General features: G+C 35.0%; 1 protein-coding gene across 1 annotated transcript in view; it reads left to right on the forward strand.

Annotated features, from left to right (window-relative positions):
* LOC143228544 (pleckstrin homology domain-containing family G member 1-like) overlaps nucleotides 1-21,491 on the forward strand; it is a 75,828-nt gene that overhangs the window by 22,282 nt on the left and 32,055 nt on the right. Inside the window, exon 2 of the mRNA XM_076459787.1 lies at nucleotides 5,899-6,407. Coding sequence (XP_076315902.1) covers nucleotides 5,899-6,407 — 509 coding nt within the window. The remainder of the gene's footprint in view (nucleotides 1-5,898; nucleotides 6,408-21,491) is intronic.

The raw sequence follows: 21,491 nt of genomic DNA on the forward strand, positions 1-21,491 counted from the left end.
AAATTGTTCATTGAGTGTCTCCTGGGTGGCTGGTGGTGGTATTGGTTTAGAAATTCTATATTATTGGTAAGTATTCATAGACAGAATTATCTATATGAAGAGTTAGCTTGGAAACATAAGCCATAGTTCTCTCTACACAGTCACTACTTAGTTGAAGTTTGCCGCTCTAAGCGTGGGCGAATATTATAAACTTCAATGATGTAAATCAACAAGAAATGATCAGTTACATCAACCGAACTGAAGATCGTTAGAGAGACGATACTTGAAATGCTGGAAGTGGTTGAAAGTCTGAAAGTAGATTCCTCCCTAGTTGTGTACTGAGAAATAGTATGGTTTCACCTAACAAACACATGTGAAAGTGGTGGAGCAGAACGCCCACAAGTCGGAAACCATTTGGGTTTGGTGTTCCACAGCTTGGAAAAAAGTAAGTTATTGATATACAACAGGATTCTTAGAATGATTATATAAATATGTTAAAGATTTTCATTCTTTCTCACCAGAAATGAAACCGTAAATAGAGTCTGTGACATAAGGGCGTAATGCCTTCCTTGATTGACCGTATTATTTGCTGTGGACTACAGTTTCGCCTATTGAAGGCTCATCAGCATGGCTTGAATCAGTAAAACAAAGAGATACAATTAGGGTCTTTTTATATGATAAGATTCGGTACAAGGCTAGCATTCAAGAAGAACCATAATCGAAATATTGAAATTATTTCAAAATATCATAAGTTTTGTTTGTTTGTTTTTGAATTTCGCGCAAAGGTATACGAGGACTATCTGCGCTAGCCATCCCTAATTTATCAGTATAAAGCTAGAGGGAGGTCAGCTAGTCATCACCATCTACCGCCAACTCTTGGGCTATTCTTTTATCAAGGAATAGTGGGATTGACCGTAACATTACAACACCACAGCGGCTGGAAGGGCGAGCATGTTTGGTGTAACGGGGATTCAAACCTGCGACCCTTAGATTACTAGTCTAGCGCCTTAACCACCTGGTCATGCTGGGGCTAATATCATAAGGATAGCTTAAAAGCGAATGTTGCCTGCTCTTTGTGCTGAACGATACGCATGGCAATGTTGGAAGCTTTGTAGGTTTTTGTGTTTGATAGTTAAAAGGATAAGTCTAATATTGTTTTATGAAATGGTTAGGGATGCATCTCACACAGAGTACAAGTCTTATTGAAAATATTTTGTTCGTGCGTGTTTGCGTAGCTATTTATTATAAAATAACGTTTGTATTCATATATTTTTCATATTTTGTGGAACAATTTAGTCACATATTTTTTCATACGTTAGTTTATAATAAGTAACTTGTTTTTTTACCACAAAGCTACACAATAAACTATATGTGTTCTGTTAACCGCGAGGAATATAACCTCACCTTTTAGCGTTACAAGTATGTAAAGTTACAACTCACCCACCAGGGGACTTAATAATCAGGGAATGAAGACTTATGGGCACTTGAATTTTGATGCTTCCAAATACATGTATCTGAATACTATAATTAAAATTACGTTCAACTTCCTTCGTTTTAGCTTTTTGGTTCAATAATTTATTGTTAAAGTATATTTTTCTTCAAATGAATAATAAGAATGTAACCTGAATATAGTTTATTTTATTGTAAGTAGGGATATCTGAATATTGTTTTATTACAAGTAAAATATCTGAATATTGCTTGTTTTATGATAAGTTAGGATATCAGAATACTGTTTTATTCTAAGTGAGTATAACTTCAATATAGATTGTTTTATTGTAAATAAGTTGAATATTGGTATGGTCTATTGTTCTGTGATTGTAGAGGATGCGAATAATTACGTATATTATAGTTTCTTACGTTACATTATAAATTACGTATGTCACAAAATCTTCTGGAATGGTAAATTTGGTAAACCTTTGATTATTCCATAAGTTTTACATGTAGTTCACAGCAGTATTAAACCTGACCTTATGCTGCTTTTAGCGTTAAGATGATTACATCTTAAGAATTACTTTATTTCAGTATTTACCTTATATATCACATAAAAAGGATTTTTATACAGTAGAAATTCTATATTTTTGGACAAGCTTTGGCATTGCTGCAAAGCTTGGCTACATCGACGATTTTCATTCTCAAGCGGATCAGCTACAAATTAACCAACATTAATGTCACGTGATCAACGAGGCACGTGTCTCGTACATTTGGTGCTGAAGTAGTCAAAATTGATGCTGGAGCCAGTTTCTTTTGTACGTTGTGTTCATTGTTTGTTGGGGCCCGCGGAAACATAAAGGTGGTTCGTGGATATGTTGGAGAAGAGGAAGGAATTAATCGTACGGGCTGTCAATAAAATAACGACCCCTCTTTCATCGTGATCACTGATCCTGTTGTCGAGGCTTTGATAAAGGAATTTCAAGTCGATTGAAAACTGGTGCTTTGCTGAACGTTTAGGATTTATATGAGAATATATACACACTCCATGATCCAACTAATGCACGATTTACGTTGCTAAGGGCATGTTTCCTAGATTTCATGATTGGCACTTGACAAATAAATTAACCTAATTACAACATCATGCAAGAGAACGTGAATTTCCTCTAGTGGCAGTATTCATACATTTTAACGCTGTTTTAAAGACTGTAAACGACAAAACACGGTATTCTTACTATAAAACACTGATGTAAACAAAATAAAATCCTCCTGGATATGTTGTGGTAGAAACCTTTCTATGTTACAACTGGTAAAATATTACAACTTATTCACCGGTTGTTTGTTTTTTCACAAATACATGCACACATTTATTTACACACAAAGTAAGGACATGCGATGGCAATCCTGAGTAACACACGTGTTAAACCTATATCATGAAGAAGTCATTTTAACTGTTAACTGGTAAATGTTAAGATGTACTGAACTTTATTAGCAGGTTTGGTTTGTTTTGAATTTCGCTCAAAGCTATTTGAGGACTACCTGCGCCTGTATTAGTCATCTGTCTATTAAAACTCAGTATTATCATTGTTCATCAGATGAATAAAGTATAATGTTAATATAAATGTGTTACCTGTTGCGCTGAAATACCATTCCACACAGTTCATACTTCAAAGTTTGATTTCTTGCTTCTTAAAATTTTGTTTTATGTTAGTGTTGTTCAAAATAGAGAGACATGTTTTCTGCCGGTAAACACGTGCTTAGAAAATTTTAGATATGTTGTTGGTAGTTTTGTGTCAAAACTTTTCACTGATAAAAGCAAAACAAAACAATAATAAAAGAGGTTATCTGTTGTCTATATCAGTAAATGTGTTGTTATAAAAGTGTCACCCGTTGGGACAGCGGTATCAGATTTACAACGCTAAAATCAGGGGTTCGATTCCTATCGGTGCACACAGCAGATAGCCCGATGTGGCTTTGCTATAAGAAAACGCACACACACATGTTATAAAAGTAGTTGTTAGAAATTACCCAGTGTGTAAAAAAAACAACAGCTCTATATAATTTAGTATATTTGTCAGTTTATCACAAACTAAGTATCGCTTATGGAGTTGCTCGTGCATTAAAGTTAAGATATTCAGCCCCATATAGTACTGTGGGGGCGGGATGTATAAGAGGCTAGCGTCCTCAAACAAACGTTCATCACAGGGCGTTATTCTTACCATTTCAAAAATATTATCCATTATAACTGTACAGGAAGATCGAAAGAGTGCGCATGTGAGTCAGTAAACAGGGTTCATTCATTTAAGAGCATGAACAAAATTCCCCCCAATTGTGAACGCCCCTGCACATGACAGAATAGCCGACCCAAACAAATGACTCAGTCGCTGCCTATGAGTACCCGAGTAGTCTTAAGTATCATACTTAAGTATAAGTATTGGATTAAGGTTTGTTTGTTTGTTTCTGAATTTCGCGCAAAGCTACTCGAGGGCTATCTGCGTTAGCCGTCCCTAATTTAGCAGTGTAAGACTAGAGGGAAGACAACTAGTCATCACCACCCACCACCAACTCTTAGGCTACTCTTATATCAACGAATAGTGGGATTGACCGTCACATTATAACGCCCCCACGGCTGAAATGGCGAGCATGTTTGTTGCGACCGAGATTCGAAGCCGCGACCCTCGGATTACGAGTCGAGTGCCTAAACCACCTGGCCAAGCCTGGCCCGTGGGTTAAGGTAATGAATGATTTATCGACAGATTGGACACAAATTATTGTTTGTAGTTACGTACAAAGCTATACAAAGAACTATCTGTGCTCTGTTAACCACGGGTATCGAAACTCGGTTTCTAGCGTTTTAAGTCCGAAAGCATACCGCTGTGCCACGGGGGAGCAGGGCTCAAATGAAGAAACAATAACCCTATGAGATGCTACAAAATTCAGGTTTTTATCCGTTGTCGAAAAATGACAAGTTTGTGTGATTAAGCTTTATACTAAAATTGAGCAGTCGTATTTATATTGTATGATGTGGATATTTATTAATTTAATGTTTTTTTTTTGTTTTTCAATTACTAATAAGACAAAATTTCTTGACGGTATGATTCCAGTTAATATCTTTTTTTTTATATATATATATAATCGTATGAGTAAGACCATTTATTTCACTGTCGAACTACAGTATTTTGTGTAACTGAAACTTTTAAAATGCTCAACTCACAACGAAACCTAAACCATCGGTAAACTTTTCTTTAAAAATGTTTGTTTTTAATTTGCAACAGTTTGCACTAGTTGTATTAAGATGTTGTCTTGAAACTTGAGCTAACTTATTATTTTCTAGATATCACAAAATATATTTGTTAAGTTTTGAAATTCTGTTATGAGATCAAGCTAACTTTTAAATATTTTATATTAGTTTTATGACATTTTACACTTGAAAAGTTTCTTGCTTTGAGTCGTATTTGAATGTTATATAGGCAAAGTATAGCAGTAGAAACTGTAAACTCATGGTCTTAGTGATTTAGTATCACAAGTTAAGTATTTAAAATTGTCTAATTGTCTTCGTGTTTCAAGAAGCGATTACAGTGATGTGTATAGTATAGTTTAAATGATAACTAACCTTACGCCATCATAATTATGCTTGGTTATTGTACCATATATAACGTATTTTCATACCAGTCCTTTAGCAATTGTAAGTCTGTTACAGGTCTCTTACATGCAAAAACATAATGTAAGGTAAATACTAAACTGTAAACGTTTAGTAAAGGCAGCATTGATGTCGTTGATCGAGTTAGTAAAATATATGAATGAGAAACATTATGACGAAAGAAAGTTTTAACTACAATCTTGATGTAGACGTGAGTGTAAGTTGTGAGTGGACGATCTGATTGTACTTAATTCTGGTGAAATCTTTTTGATTTAGTTGATATTTAGATAAATATTTTCTATCGGAATAGTTTTAAAGATATGTCAGTTTTTTTATGATCATGAGCATTGACAGCAAAGACAAGTCTAAGAATGTTTGTTTTTCGAATATCGCGCAAAGCTGCTCAAGGGCTATCGGTGCTAACTGTCCATAATTCAGCAGTGTATGACTAGAGGAAAGGCAGCTAGTAAACACCACTCACCGCTAACTCTTGAACTACTCTTTTACCAACAAATATTGAGATTGGCCGTAATAATATAACACCCCCACAGCTGAAAGGGCGAGCATGTCTGGTATGACGGGGATTCGAACTCGCGACCCTTAGACTACGAGTCGAGCGCCCTAGCCACCTGGTGATGCTAGGCCTACCCAGGAATGAAAACACCGATAATTATACTCGATTATAGTTTTTGTATTTACTTTTCATCCTTAGTATTTATCTTGATTTTCCCTCTTCTGGTTAGTATACGTTTTAATGTACCGTACATGCAGCAAAATGATGCTACCAATTACTGTCTTATGTTTTATGGAGATATTGTCGAACATCTTTTTTAATTGTCTTCATTTTCTAGACACCACGGTGGATATCAGTTCGTCTTTGCTAAACATGTACGACACCCTTGTTAAAAACAACAAGAAGAGGGGTGATAGAAACGAAGAAGATTGTTCTAGGAAAAATGACAGTCAGCTCTTTACTTCTCGGCTTCCAAATCAACGCGGGATTCAAGGCAGTAGAAGCAGAACACGTTTTCTTGCTCAAAGAAGCTCTTCAGTAAACGACACGTACAACAAGCGCCCCCTTAGCACGAGTTCGGTGTCTTCCTCTTCCTCCTCTTCTTCCTCGTCACTTCCTAGAAACGGCATGGATGTTAAGAAATCTTATTTAGCCAGTATAGAAAGCTTAGAGGACGATAGTGATCCAGATGAGGCCAAAGACTCTCGTCTTGGCCGGAGTACTGGACATGGGTTAACAGACGTTCAGGCTCCTTACAACCCAGGTCTCCGTCCTACCGACCGTGTCGTCATGGAGATAGTGGACTCTGAAAGGACGTATGTAAAAGATCTCCATGAAATAATTGAAGTAAGCAATAGTGGTTTCAGTAAATAATGGATTTAGAATTATAGATTATTAATATGTACTTTTATTTGAAAGGTTCTTATTAACATGATATCTCAAAACATGTGTATGGGTTTGCATTTCAATGTATCCTTCGTTCCTTTTCTTAGTGAAACATAAAACCTCATAAACCTGTTCTCAGTTCTGTTAGTTGAACTCAGGCATAAAAATGTGTCTTTAATGTTCGTAATTGGTTTCCACTGAATTAACATATCGTTTCTATTCTCAGTGAGGGATTTTCGTTAGTTTCTACAGGGTGTTCAGAAAGTCACTGTGCACTTATATATTTATTAACAGACATTTTTCAATATAGAATACAGGAGGTAAATATGAATGACAATTATAAACAATGTTGAAAGTGACCCACGTTGGCATCAATACAGGCCTGGATCCTTCTTATTTTGTTTCTAAACACCGCTATCAGTTGCTGGCTTGAAACAGACTGAATAAAATATGATTACAAAACTGCACAGTAACTTTCCGAACACCCTGTAGTTAAGCGCAAAGCTACGTAATGGGCTGTCTGTGTTGTACCAACCATGGGTATCGAAATATGATTTTAACGTTATAAGTCTTAGGAATTATCGCTGTAGCACTGGGGGTGGCCTTCTTAGTAGGGGGTAAAATGCAGTGTAATTATCATTGATGCTCTTTGTTGGGAAGTCCAATATAGATGTCGTTAATGTCGTCACAGGTGTATGAGCCTTTCCTTACTACTTGTAAAGTGTACACCCAGTAAAATGTCTTCACTTCGTTGCTGGTTTTAATGGAATGCAAACCCATTTACTTTTTTGTCATTGACTCTGTTAACTGTGTTTAAGTATTTCTGTCGTTACTGTTATTGTTGACAGTATAGTGTAAACGCAATACCTCTGTTGTTATAGTTGTTAATAGGGTATAAACCAAACATATCTGTCGTTATAGTTGATGTTAAAGAGTAAAACTAAAATATATGTCGTTATTGTTGACAGTAGTGTAAACACAATATATCTGTCTTTATTATTATTATTAAGGTATAAATCTTATATACATATATCGTTATATCTACCATAAAGTAGTACTTAAAAAAGAAAGTAACTGATTTCAAACAAAACCTTTGAACGTTATAGACGTAACGTTATTATTACATATATATATTAATATATTCCATGAACCTATACAAGACAAAGGTGTTACTGAATTTTATGTACCGTGTTTCTCCGATAATAAGACCTACCCATAAAATAAAACCTAGTGTGATTTTTGGGGATAGTTTTAATATAAGCCCTACCCTTAAAATAAGCCCTAGTTAAGAGTGGCAGGAAGAGGAAAGATATAAAAAAATAATAATTTATTAATTAGTTTAATAGTTAGTTAATTAGTTTGTTTAAGTATTAATCAGTTAGTTTAATAGTTTAATAATAGTTTATTTTAAATGGTTAGTTTAATAGTTTTACTTTGTAACTTCATTTTTTTAATATATCAAAATAAGACATCCCCCGAAAATAAGCCCTAGTGTCATATTTTGGAGTGAAAATTAATATAAGCCCTGTCTTATTTTCGGAGAAACACGGTAACTCTTCACGAGGGTTTTCTGCGCTACCCGTCCCAAATTTAAAACTAGTAAACTAGAGGGAAGTCTAGTCAACACCATCACCAACGAAAACTGAGGTTGATCGTTACATGAAATTGCCCCTCCGACTCACATGTTTGATAAGGAGGTTACAAATCTAACGCACTAACCATTAAGCTACGCTAGCCCTATACAAAATAAATTCAGTCATTTCAATCAATTCAGTCAATGTTTTACATAACAACTCGACATTCTAAATGCTTTCTTTTGTAACTTGTAGATGTTCAAGTGACTGACGGGAAGAGCGTTTGAAGATACAACAAAACAAAATAGAGCATAGTTAATGAAATAACGACAGTTTTAAATCACATCAAGGCTAAGCTTAATGCTAACAAAAATGTTTTGTTCTGGTCATTTTTGTTATTACCTAGTAGTTACGAGAAATTACCCGTGTGTTAACTGTCAACACATGCACGTAGCGAGTAATGTAGCAATAAGCTAGTGTCAAAATATTAAAGAAACCCATAAGAAATTCATAAGAACTTGATGGCTGTGGCAAGCGGTCACTGGATATTATAGCTATAAAAGGTGTCATGGTCTTCTGGGAAATATACAAAAAACACGTGTAACTTGCCTGTGCCTTTGTAAATTTGCATTTTGTTGACCTTGATGAAATGGAGTATTTCCTCTCAGTGAACAAACAAGGTGGGTGCGTTTGGTTACAAAACATAATAGCTTGAAAATTCCTGCGTGTTTTGCCGCTGTTCTCAAGATTAAAGACGTTACATATGGGATTCGTCACACGTGCATGACGCATGAACAGAGATACGGTAATAAGAAACGACATCATAAGTTATTTTCGTTTTGTTTTCGTCACGTAACAGAGATATTAACGTCGTATAGTGTCCCTTTGGCGGGAACTCTGTGTTCTATGGAATACTAATTATTATTTTCTAGTTTACAAAGCACATCCTTCTAAGTTATCTCTCATGAACTGGATAAAGTAAAGGCTTCTTTGAGTTCAATCAATACGTAAATTTGATTATGATACTGTGATTCTTTAATGACGTTTATATATCGTGTTATGGTTTTCGCCATGTGTTTGCAACAGTGATGTTGATGAAGTAATATGTTAAAACACATAAATTTTAAGTTTTAGGTCTTAGGTTTTTGTCTTTATACAATATAATACCATGTAAATCTTTTATGATATTTTAAGTCTCATTTTAAATATTGCTACGTATTTTAATTTATCTCGGACAAGTTTCTGATTTATTATGTTACGTATTACGATTTCAAATAGCCGGAAATTTTAATTTGAAGTTAGAAGTTAATTAAATGCTGATATGTATCAAATTTATGGTATTTGCCAACAAGATTGATACACACAGTTTTCTTTCTTAACACAAATATATTTTAATATACAAACAACAACATGATTTATAATAATGGTTATTACAAGTAATGATTTATATACGGAAGTGTTACAAACTTACAATACCAAGTCTTTTATCTGGTCTGGAACTGAATATTTTATCGACGGTATACAATGAATGATTGATAAACAGGTCCTCCACTGGTACAGCGATGATAAGTCCACGGATTTGCAACGCTAAAATCAGGGGTTAGATTCTCCTCGGTGGACTCAGCAGATAGCCCGATGTGGCTTTGCTATAAGAAAACACACATACAGCTAGCTAGTTCTATTCTTGGCTGGCTTCATGCGGTTTACAAGCTATTTTTTCACTGAGAAAGTTACCTAATGTTTTCGTAAAAATACTAACGTCCGAATTAATTATCTAAAGTTAAACGGCTTGTATTGTTTGAAATGTTGAAACGTTTCTGGTCAAATATCTGTAGTTTTCCGATTAATGAGCGTTTATCAGTTATAGCTTTCGAAGTATATGGAACACTAATTGTAGCAATCCAACAGCTGGTTGGTTGGTTGGTTGATTTGGTGTTTTATGGCACAAAGCAACTAGGCTATCTGCGCCATTCTAAAAACTGTCTCTTAGTGCATCAATTTATAAACTATAGGCGGCGTTCTCCAAAATTTAATTGGCAACAATGTAAAACATATAGTGTTGATTCTTACACTCGAGAATCTTCTACAAATTTAAAAAAGAGGCGTGATTTTCGAAATACACATTTAACCGTATAAGTTACATACATTTATAAATATATATTAAAATAAAACAAACATCGATATTAAAATAAATACATAATAGTAAACCCGTTACAATATTTATTGTGTATTATTAAACACTGTCTTCTTTCAACATTCGAGCTGTTTAAAATCCTACAGTGATTTGGTTTCTCATTTTTCTCTTTCATTTTGGCTACAGTTGTTACTCTTTTTCATTATACATGATTCCCTTGTTAAGTAGCTATAATTCAAGTACTAATTTGTAATCACACGTTAATGCAAAACAAGTATTTATACAGGGTGTTGGGAAAGTCACTGTGCATTTATATATTTATTAACAGACATGTTTCAATATAGAATACAGGAGGTAAATATGAATGACAATTATAAACAATGTTGAAAGTGACCCACGTTGGCATCAATACAGGCCTGGATCCTTCTTATTTTGTTTCTAAACACCGCTATCAGTTGCTGCCTTGAAACAGATTGAATAAAATATGATTACAAAACTGCACAGTGACTTTCCGTACATCCTGTATGTGACATTCATTGTGGTTTTCAAAAATATATAGGTAAGGTTGACGTAAAGGGTTTATTTTTGAGACTGTATGTCACTACAGGGTGTAGTGTAACATGTCTACATACGTAAGGCATTATAAATGACATTTCCATTAATAATTTGTCTTGAAAGGTTTTTGTTTATAAAATTAATATTTTTGGTTTACACTAAACACTGAAAACCGATTTCATGCGAAGCTATATTACCAAGCCTTTTACAATACCTGGTTTACTTTCGGATACGTGTATTCTACCGTTTTCAGTGGTACAAGTTATTACTATAGAAGCTAGAGTAATTGGTTTGTTTGGAACTTTGTGCAAAACTACATAAGGGTTATCTGCACTACCCGTTCCTAATTTAGCAGTGCAAGACTAGAGGAAAGGCAGCTAGTAATCACCACCCACAGGCCAACTCTTTTACCAACGAATAATGAATCTAACCATAATATTATATAATTATAACGCCTCCATGGCTGAAAGGGTGAACATGTTTGTTGGAAGGAGTATTCGAACCCGCATCCTGCAGATTGCATCCTAACCACTTGGACATGCTAGGCTTAAACCATAGTATCAGGATATACTTTACAAATATATATATATAAATGTGTGTGTTTACTTATATATACAAATACGCATACAAGTTTGGCGAGTGTTCGATCTTTAATATCGTAAGTGATGACAGAATAGATTATTTATTTTTATATGATGTAATGGTAAAGTGAATTTAGAAATGAGTCTATACATTTTTGACACTTAAATCTATTTGAAGCTTATTTAGATATTGTTCAAAACTAACCGAAAATTATCAAGGCTGAATTCTGTTGAACGTGATATAGGATGGGTTATATCATATGAGAAAATATCTTTAATCAGTTCTCTAACTTCTTTATCTGACTTGGTCACTTTTATAACTTTTTGTTTAAACTGTTGTGTTCCCAGTTTCTAAGGAAACATCTAATTGATTTTGCTTCATTTAATATATATATATATATATATATGTACTTATGGCAAATCTAATAAACGTTATCTATTACTTTTCCAAATTTTAAATTACTAATCAGATGGTAGGCAGCCAGTCAACATCACTCTACCACTCATGTTAAGGGATTGACTGTCAGACCTATAATGCGCGTATAGCTTTGGTTGCGCACAGAAATCCAGAGCTCTAACCTCCTTACATCCCAGTTTTCTCTTTAATGTTTTTAAGTGAACGTATAACTAAAAAAGAAGAAACTCCAGAACGAATGTGTTGAAAGTCAATCTTGAATTTGGCTCAGGTTTTGTTGAACCACCTGCTCGCCAGGAAAGTCCTTCAAAAATTTCAGTAAAAATTCGTATTGTGTTAATTGAAAATACTCTTTTTAATAACCAATTTTCATTCACTTGTTCTATTAAAATATATTTTCTCTTCATATTTATTATATAAATTTGAAGTGATTGTAGAGTTAAGTTTTTAAAAAGACTAAAATTTTCATAGTATTTTCTTTTCTGTAAAACGTATTTCCTTCTTTTAAATTGTGGATGTCAGTGGTGGTCGGATTTGCTTGTCATTGATGTCTCACGTACGTTTTGTCCTCCTGCCTGTCTTCTCCTTTATACTGGTCATTCCTTTCTCTCGAAGACCTCATCAGCTTAGGAGGACTGTTCTCCCTTCCTCCTATTTCCTGTCTTTATCCTTCACTAGATCCTAATATGCTTCTGTGCCCTATCGACGCTTTTCGTTCTTGTACTGCTTCCTTCAGGGGTACACGCTCAAGACTCTTGATCTCCTGGCAGTCCTTCTGCTATTTTGATCTTTCACATTCTAGAAAGTAATTCTGTCATCAGTATGATCATTATATAGAAATTATAATACTGATTGTAATACTGCCTTCAATATGACCATTAGATACAAATCGTAAAACACATTTTAATACTGTATTCAGTATGATCATTATATACAAATTATAATACGAACTATATAGCTGTCTTCAGTATGATCATTATATACAAATTATAATACGAACTATATAGCTGTCTTCAGTATGATCATTATATACAAATTATAATACGGACTATATAGCTGTCTTCAGTATGATCATTATATACAAATTATAATACGGACTATATAGCTGTCTTCAGTATGATCATTATATACAAATTATAATACGAACTATATAGCTGTCTTCAGTATGATCATTATATACAAATTATAATACGGACTATATAGCTGTCTTCAGTATGATTATTATATACAAATTATAATACGAACTATATAGCTGTCTTCAGTATGATCATTATATACAAGTTATAACACGGACTGTAATACTGTTTTCAGTATTTACTATTTAATCCAATAATGTTTATCTCAGGCCTCAGCTTATGATTAACTAAACGCCATTTTATTCGAAGGCTCTTCGTTATTGATCTCTAAGATCTTTCACCAATTGCAATTAATAAAAATGTCTTATTCCCTTAAGGCGTGTTCAAGTACGCTTTTCTTATTTGGGAGGATCATGTTAGCATGTTGTTTAATTCCTGTTAATAGGTTTCTTTCAGTAGAATCAATATAACTTTGCTGACAGCAAACAATCTTGTTCGTGAGCGTGAAGTTTTACAGTAGGCGATCTGAGAAGTACTCACCGTAGGGATCCAACTCCAAATTTTAGCATTTAAGTCTTCGAGCATACCATTGAGCCATCATAGGAGGACAGTTCCTGAAATCGTTGTCATCGTGTTCGTCGCCATGGTTGTTTTGTTTTTATTACTTCAAGTAACCAGTTTTTCTGTGACTGAAGCACTAATTTACGATGTATATTAAAATCTTGGGCATGCTTAAATAGATGTCGAGACAGTTCAGATAGCTTCTTGCATGCTTAAATAGATGTCGAGACAGTTCAGATAGCTTCTTGCATGCTTAAATAGATGTCGAGACAATTCAGATAGCTTCTTGCATGCTTAAATACATGTCGAGACAGTTCAGATAGCTTCTTGCATGCTTAAATACATGTCGAGACAGTTCAGATAGCTTCTTGCATGCTTAAATAGATGTCGAGACAATTCAGATAGCTTCTTGCATGCTTAAATACATGTCGAGACAGTTCAGATAGCTTCTTGCATGCTTAAATACATGTCGAGACAGTTCAGATAGCTTCTTGCATGCTTAAATAGATGTCGAGAACTTCAGATAGCTTCTTGCATGCTTAAATAGATGTCGAGACAGTTCAGATAGCTTCTTTTATACTTGACATACTTCTGTTGTTGCACAATTTCACGACAGACTTTACTGGCAAAATACTGCATTTTTTTTTAAATTTTCCGTTTCAACACTATTTAGAACAAACTACAATATTTTATTACTAACTTACTTGAGATTACTATCTACTCTTGTCAATTTTTATATCTTTATGGAGAAAAAATGCAATTATATAGCTGATAGTTTAATAATGATTTATCTTTAATGGTAACATTACACCTTTTTTATATCTCTGCTGTGGAAAACATAACGGAATGAGAACGTTGGTGCTTTTGTGTAAAGAGGTCAGTGGTTAAAAGGCGCCATGAATGAACTCTTTGTGAAAGATACAACAGTGACGTCAGAGTAAGACTGTTTTGTGTCGATTCATGCGTGTGGTTTATGAAAGTTCAACGGCTTTACAATATCACAGATTATTGATAATATAATATGTTTTTCATTGCTAATAAAAAATATTGAGGCCATTAGTTAGAACGCTATCGTTGTGGTATAAAGTATTTTTAGCCAAAATATAGAAAATGTGTTTTGTTAAAAAACAAAACAAATATTGCTACTCAATCCTCAAATACAAAAGGTGGTTTCGCAGAATCGTTTAAGAGCAAGTAACTCTATCTCATTCTAGTGTGAGAGTAATGTCCAGTTTTTGGGTGGAGATCGTTTCCTTTTCGTTCTATCACGTTATGCATCTATCTATATATGTATATTAATATGGTTAACATCAAATAAGATTTCTAGACAAAAACTAATTGGACATCAGAGAAGCAATCTACTAAGTAGAGTTGTAAACATGATTATAAAGCAGACAAGAGCAATGAAGTTCACTTGTTTTTCGTCACCAGGGTGCTTTGATATTAGAAAACTAACATTCATTGGTTATTTTTAACTGATTAAAAACGACTCGAGAAGGCAGCTAGTCATCACCACCACCGCCAACTCTTGGGCTATTCTTTTACCAACAAATAGTGGGATTGACCTTCACATTATAACGTCTCCACGGCTGAAAAGGCGAGCATGTCTGGTGCGACGGGGATGCGAACCCGCAACCCTCAGATTACGAGTCACACGCCTTAACCCACTTGGTCATGCCGGGCCTCGTACCAGGCATGAGCCAATCAATCAAGCGAGCTAGCTAAAGTGAGGTGCAGCAGTTTAAACTCAGAATTAATATGTTCGTGTGGACTTGGATCGTCGATAAAATATTTAGTTGTAGACTGCATATAAGACCCAGTATTATTTGTAAGTTTGTAAAACTGTGTGTATAAATCATCATTTGTAGTAACTATAATATTAGTAATAACCGTTGTTATAAGTTGTATTGTTTTTATTTTTGTATATTAAAATATACTTGTGTTAAAAAAGATAATTGTATGTATCAATCTTGTTGGCACATACCATAAATTTGAAATATATTAACATTTAATTAACTTCTAAATTCAAATTCAAATTGCCGATTATCTGAAACAGTAATACGTTAACACACGTAACAAAATAAATCAGAGACTCGCCGGAAATAAATTATAAAACTTAACAACAGGAACACACACACATATATATATGATTTTCAGAACTACATGGTATTGATTGTTCACAGATATTTAGAGATGTGGTAATGGTGTAAAACATGATTGGTTGGTTTTGCAGTGTGGTAATGATGTAAAGCATGATTGTTTTTGTTGTTGTTTTTTAATTTCGCGCAAAGCTACTCGAGGGTCATCTGCGCTAGCCGCCCCTAATTTAACAATGATAAACTAGAAGGAATATAGCGAGTTGACATCACCCACCGCCAACTCTTGGGCTATTCTTTTGTCAACGAATAATGGAATTGACGAACGCCCCCGCGACTGAAAGTGTGCACATGTTCGGTTAAAGAGATTCCAACCCGCGTGTCGAGTGTCCTAACCACCAGGCCATACCAAGCCTGTAAAACATATTACTTTGTTGTTGTTTTTTAGGCATTCTTACATAAAACAAGGATTTGTTATAAAAAGATTTTCAGCATGTCGGACGTTGTCCCATTTTGAGTGCGTCGATTGTGTTTCAGTAGACAACAATGATTTTGCATTTTAGTACAATTGTATTTGGTTCTAAGTTGGATAAGATTGAAGTGGAGGAGCTTGTATGTGTTTTTTCTTATAACAAAGCTACATAAGGCTATCTTCTGAGTCCACCGAGAGGTAAAGTAACTGTGGACTGTTACTGTGCTGCAATAAGTGAGCTACCTTCCATTTAGTGTAGAACATGGGATTTTACAGTATCATTCTACGACAGTAAAGTGTAGGCTAAACTCCTATACAATAAACCCTCACTATTACAATTCGTAAACCCTGGAATATAACATTAAAAAAACTCGTTGTCTGACAGTAGTCGAAACCTTTATCACTTTTAATTTGTTAGTAAGATTTAATTGGTTTAGTTGTTGTTAAGCGTAAAACTTCTCAATGGTTTATATATGCTATGCCCACCAGGGGTATTAAAACTCGATTTTGGACGTCGTAAGCCTGAGACTCACCACTGAGCCACTGGAGGGTTTGTTGGTAAGAGTGTTTTCCAGTAATGCGTAGTTGAGTGAAAGTGATAGTTGAGGGCGCTTTTCTAAAAAAAATTGACTAATATGTTTGTTAGTTTTGTTGTTAAGCACAAAGCTGAAAGGGCTAACTGTGCTCTATTCACCACAGACATATATCACTGAGTCATTAGGCTACAAATAACTAGTAATTTGTTATTAGTGCTAATTACTGTAAAAATTGTGTTCATTTGCGCACAGGCCTAGCATGGCCAGGTGGTTAAGGTGCTCGACACGTAATATGAGGGTCGCGGGCTCAAATCCCCGTCACACCAAACATGCTGTCTCTTTCAGCCGTGTAGGCGTTATGATGTGACGGTGAATTCCACTATTCGTTGGTAAAAGAGTAGCCTAAGAGTTGGCGGTGGATGGTGATGATTAGCTGCCTTCCCTTTAGTCTTGCCCCGCGCTAGTACAGTGGTATGTCTGTGGATTTACAACGCAAAATCAGGGGTTCGATTCCCCTCGGTGGGCTTAGCAGATAGCCCAATGTGGCTTTGCTATAAGAAAAAACGGCCCGGCATGGCCACGCGTGTTAAGGCGTGCAACACATAATTTGAGGGTCGCGGGTTCGCATCCCCGTCGCGCCAAACATGCTCGCCCCTCAGCCGTGGGGGCATTACAATGTGACGGTCAATCCCACTATTCGTTGGTAAAAGAGTGACCCAAAAGTTGGCGGTGGGTGGTGATGACTAGCTGCCTTCCCTCTAGTTTTATACTACTAAATTAGGGACGACTAGCAAAGATAGCTCTCGAGTAGCTTTGTGCGAAATTCAAAAACAAACAAACTATAAAAAAACATACACACACCCTTTAGCCTCACACTGATAATTTAGGGACGGCTAGCGTAGATAACCCTTGTATAGGTTTGCTCGAAATTTAAAACCAAACCCACTCATTTCTTTGATACCCGTCTTTAAGTTGATAGAGAGTAGCCAGCTAGTCAACAGCTCACACATTCTTCAGCTACTTTTGTCTCACTGAATATGTCTCTCAAGCTTATTAATGCACCACCGACCGTAAAGTGTAGAATGCGATTTTTCTTTTCGGTAACGGGATATGAACGTGGACCTGTGCATCTGCAGTGTGATATACTAAATATTTTGCCACGCTTTGCTTATATCAAGGCACGTGTAATGTCTATTCGGTCGTCATGATCAAAGGGAGGCTGCAATAGTCATGCGTTTTCGCCTTCCCAACTTACGGTGAATTCCTTTGATTGAAAACTAAAACTCTTTCCTAGATCAGCTTAAATATTGTATGGATGTATTTATAAGAATGTATAATAAATCAGAAACGAAACATGATGCACATCTATAGAGCACATTCTTGGTTCGGATATCATTTTATAAACACTCTGTTACATTATTATACTGTGAAAGGCTGAATTTTTGTATTGCACATTTTCCCTTTCGATCTGTGTTGGAAGTAAATTAAAGAAGGCTGTGTTTTATAGAAATTTATTGTTCTGCTTATACCAGCAGTCTACTAACAATGTAGTTTTTATATGACTGTATATACAAACAGTATAATATAGATATGACACTACAGCGTCGGTACACAGAGACTTTTCATTGTTGCAGTCCAGAATATTTTAAATTTAATAGAGTGTGGCTGTTATGTCTCGACTTTGAGTTTCTTTATGATGCTTTATGGAACAAACATTGATTTCTTGTGCATAATATACACAAATATCTTTGGCCCCATCCTGTTTCTTTATTTCAATTTACAAAGTATTATGCACTATAGTGTAAGAAAACTAGGCCTTATTTGTGGGATTTGCGTGGGTAAATATCAACCCAAAGCCTCTTGTCGTTCGACGTTTCGGCATTCCACGTCCTGTTGCAACTTCCTCAAATTTCAAATTCCATCAGAAATCGTAATAAAAAATACGTGCATTACACTTACTGATGTTATAAACATTGTGGCAGCAGACTGCGGGGCGATGTTTGTGTGGAAAAAAGTAGCTTCGACAATAAAATTTGTAATATATAAACACAGCTTTGAAAATTAACGTTTTATTAGTGAAACAATAATATGCAAAGAGCTTATATCTACTTTTAAATGAAATTTTTGGATGCTTCTACAAAATTTAATCATATTAAGTGATTTTTTGTATTAATTACATATATATTTTTTAAACTAAATGTTAGCATTTCATCTAAAATAATTTTTGGTTTCAATGACGTGAAAAGGAACGTGCGAGGTTTTAGCAGAGCTGGCCCTAGGCAAAATTGTAGGCTGTGCTGAACTTTGCATTCCGAGCCCCTGCCTGTCCCTGAAAAACTGACAAGAACTACTAATTGCAATGTCGATTTAGGTGCACGTCACCCACCCCCAGGGCCGGCCCTGAGTTTTAGTTTTTATCTTGTAACATTCAACAACACTCTTATTTTTCTTATATTTTGATAATAGGCACTGGTATCTCTTACATATAGACAGTGACACACGAAGTATATTTGGATTTGTATAAAGACAGCAGAAAACCTATGAAGGACCAAAACAACAATGAAATTTCCATTCGCCAAAACAACAAAAAATAATTATCTTACAGTGCCACCAGTTACTCAATAATAGTAATGCACATCATGTTTAAGTGCTCTCTGACAATTTCAGGTAACGTTGAAATTTCTACCCCTTGGTAAAATGAATTTTCTATACCATTGAACACTGCCATAATAAATTTTGTGTCCCGCATATTTAGACCTTTCAGGTATTTGTTTGTTTGCAATTTAGCACAAAGCTACACAAAGGGCCGTCTGTGCTCTGCCCACCATGGGTATTGAAAAACCGGTTTCGAGCTTGTAAGTCCGCAGACATATCGTTATGCCACTGGGTTCGTCTTTCAGGTAAGTTACTAGTATTTGTTTTTGAATTTCGCGCGAAGCTACACGTGGGCTATCTGCGCTAGCCGCCCCTAATTTAGCAGTGTAAGACTAGAGGGAAGGCAGCTAGTTATCACCAACTCTTTTACCAATTAATAGTGGAATTGACCATAACATATAACGCTCCCACGGTTGAAAGGGCGAGCATGTTTGGTGTTACACGGATTCGAACTCGCGACCCTCAGATTGCGTGTCAACTTGCTTTAACCATCTGGCCATGCCAGGTTAACTTACTAGTAATCATCTGCTGTACTTCCACCAAAAAGGCTTAGATGGTAGTGGAGATTAATACTCGCTGAAGAAAAGTTTATGCATAAGTGTTAATTTTCGAACTCGAGAATCAACCTGTTTTCATTAGAAAAATAAATACAAACAGGGAAGTCAATTTATTTGCAAAAAAACAACAAAAACATTGAAATTAAACCGTAACTTGGACATTTTCACTTTCAATAAAAATGTGACCTAACTTTGAAAAATCAATAGATTATAGCAGAGCTGTGACAAAAAGCATACTGTCCAAAAGACCCGTGGCAACAATCAGAAGATTGTCTGGCTGTCGGTTCCGTAAGAAACCCAACACTCAGCCATCGGCACGATAGTTGGCTCCAGCCTGTCGTCTGCTTTCTCAGCACTGAAACAGCTCGTCCTTTTTATTTTCTCTTCACCAAAGTGCTTAGCTCAGTGACTTATTTTATGAAAAATTATCTAATTATTCTTCACCGTAGTTTGTGTTTGCGTGCTGTTACATAATAATTAAACCTTTTATCCCGCTAGCTATAGAAGAGGCACGTACCTTACGTCCTGACTGGCGCCAACCCAGTAGAACTGACACGATTTTAAGTAACGTTGTCGTATTAATATATGAGGTTTGTTTTCCTATTATATCAACAAAATAATGTCTGTTTCATAATTATGATATACATTTAACATATAACTGGTACTTCAGTACAATTATCTATCTGATTAAGATTTTACTACAAATATTGCTATGAAATTGAAACAATTGAAACGTAGATTTCTAATTGTATATAACTAATCTGAGGTACTTCGAATCTTTTGTTATTGCTTGTAAACGAAATTGTTTGATACTCTAAAATGATAAATTTATGGATTAATAAGTTGTAATGACTTTCAAAAATATTAAAATGAATTTTCTAAATAAATAAATAACTGAAGTTGGAAAGTTAATTTAAAGGTTTGCATACACACACAAACAGTACGTCATAAACTTATCTGCAGAATGTTAACTGTATTTATACTAGTTTTAGTGTCATGAAAGTAACTGCAACATTGTCTTTATTTTGATCGTTTTGATATCATCTTTACCTTCTTTAAGGTAATATGTGCCTGTAACCTGAGTTGTGGTGACTGATGCACTTGCGAAAGAGGGCTTGCTTCTGTTTATTCATAAACTTAGCCCCTGCTTCCTGTCGGTGCTTGCACGTCTTGGTCGTATCGTGTTCTTGTCTTGGCGTTTAATTTTGTTTTTAAATATATGTGAACTTACAGTTACTTGTTAGTTCAGTTAAACAGTACGTGTAAATAAATGTTTCTAACAGTTGGTTCAGAGAATGAGTAACGCTTATCGATCAAGGCGTAGTTGAGAGATTTATTCAAGAATCTAATAATATTAGCTTCACCATCTTTCTTTCTCATTGTTTTATTGAGATTAAAGGTTGTAAACATTGTTTCTCCCGGATGGAAGTAAATATTATTTTTTCCTTTATGTATGCAGACAGAATGGATCGCTAACAATGTTCTGATAAGACTGTTATTTGTAGACCTGTTTTATAAATTTGGAGATAAGTAATAGTGGGGGAAAAGTTCTGGTTGGTTGAGTTATACGGCGCAGTTGAGGACAGAAACTTGTACATTAAATTGTATTTATAGTATCGTGTAAAAATGTTCTATTTAATATGCAGACCTGTTTTGTTAGTTTACAATGAGATGCTAAATTTAATTTCACTATTTAAGTTAAACAGTTTGTAATTTATATATTTCATATCTGGTTTACAAGTATCACTGTTGTGATAAGTTGAAAACAAAAATTGTTGTAAGATGTACTTTCATTATTAATTTAAACGATAACTAGAAGGTGCCTAAAAATAA

Source organism: Tachypleus tridentatus, chromosome 10, assembly GCF_004210375.1.
Source record: "Tachypleus tridentatus isolate NWPU-2018 chromosome 10, ASM421037v1, whole genome shotgun sequence".
Taxonomy (NCBI): domain Eukaryota; kingdom Metazoa; phylum Arthropoda; class Merostomata; order Xiphosura; family Limulidae; genus Tachypleus; species Tachypleus tridentatus.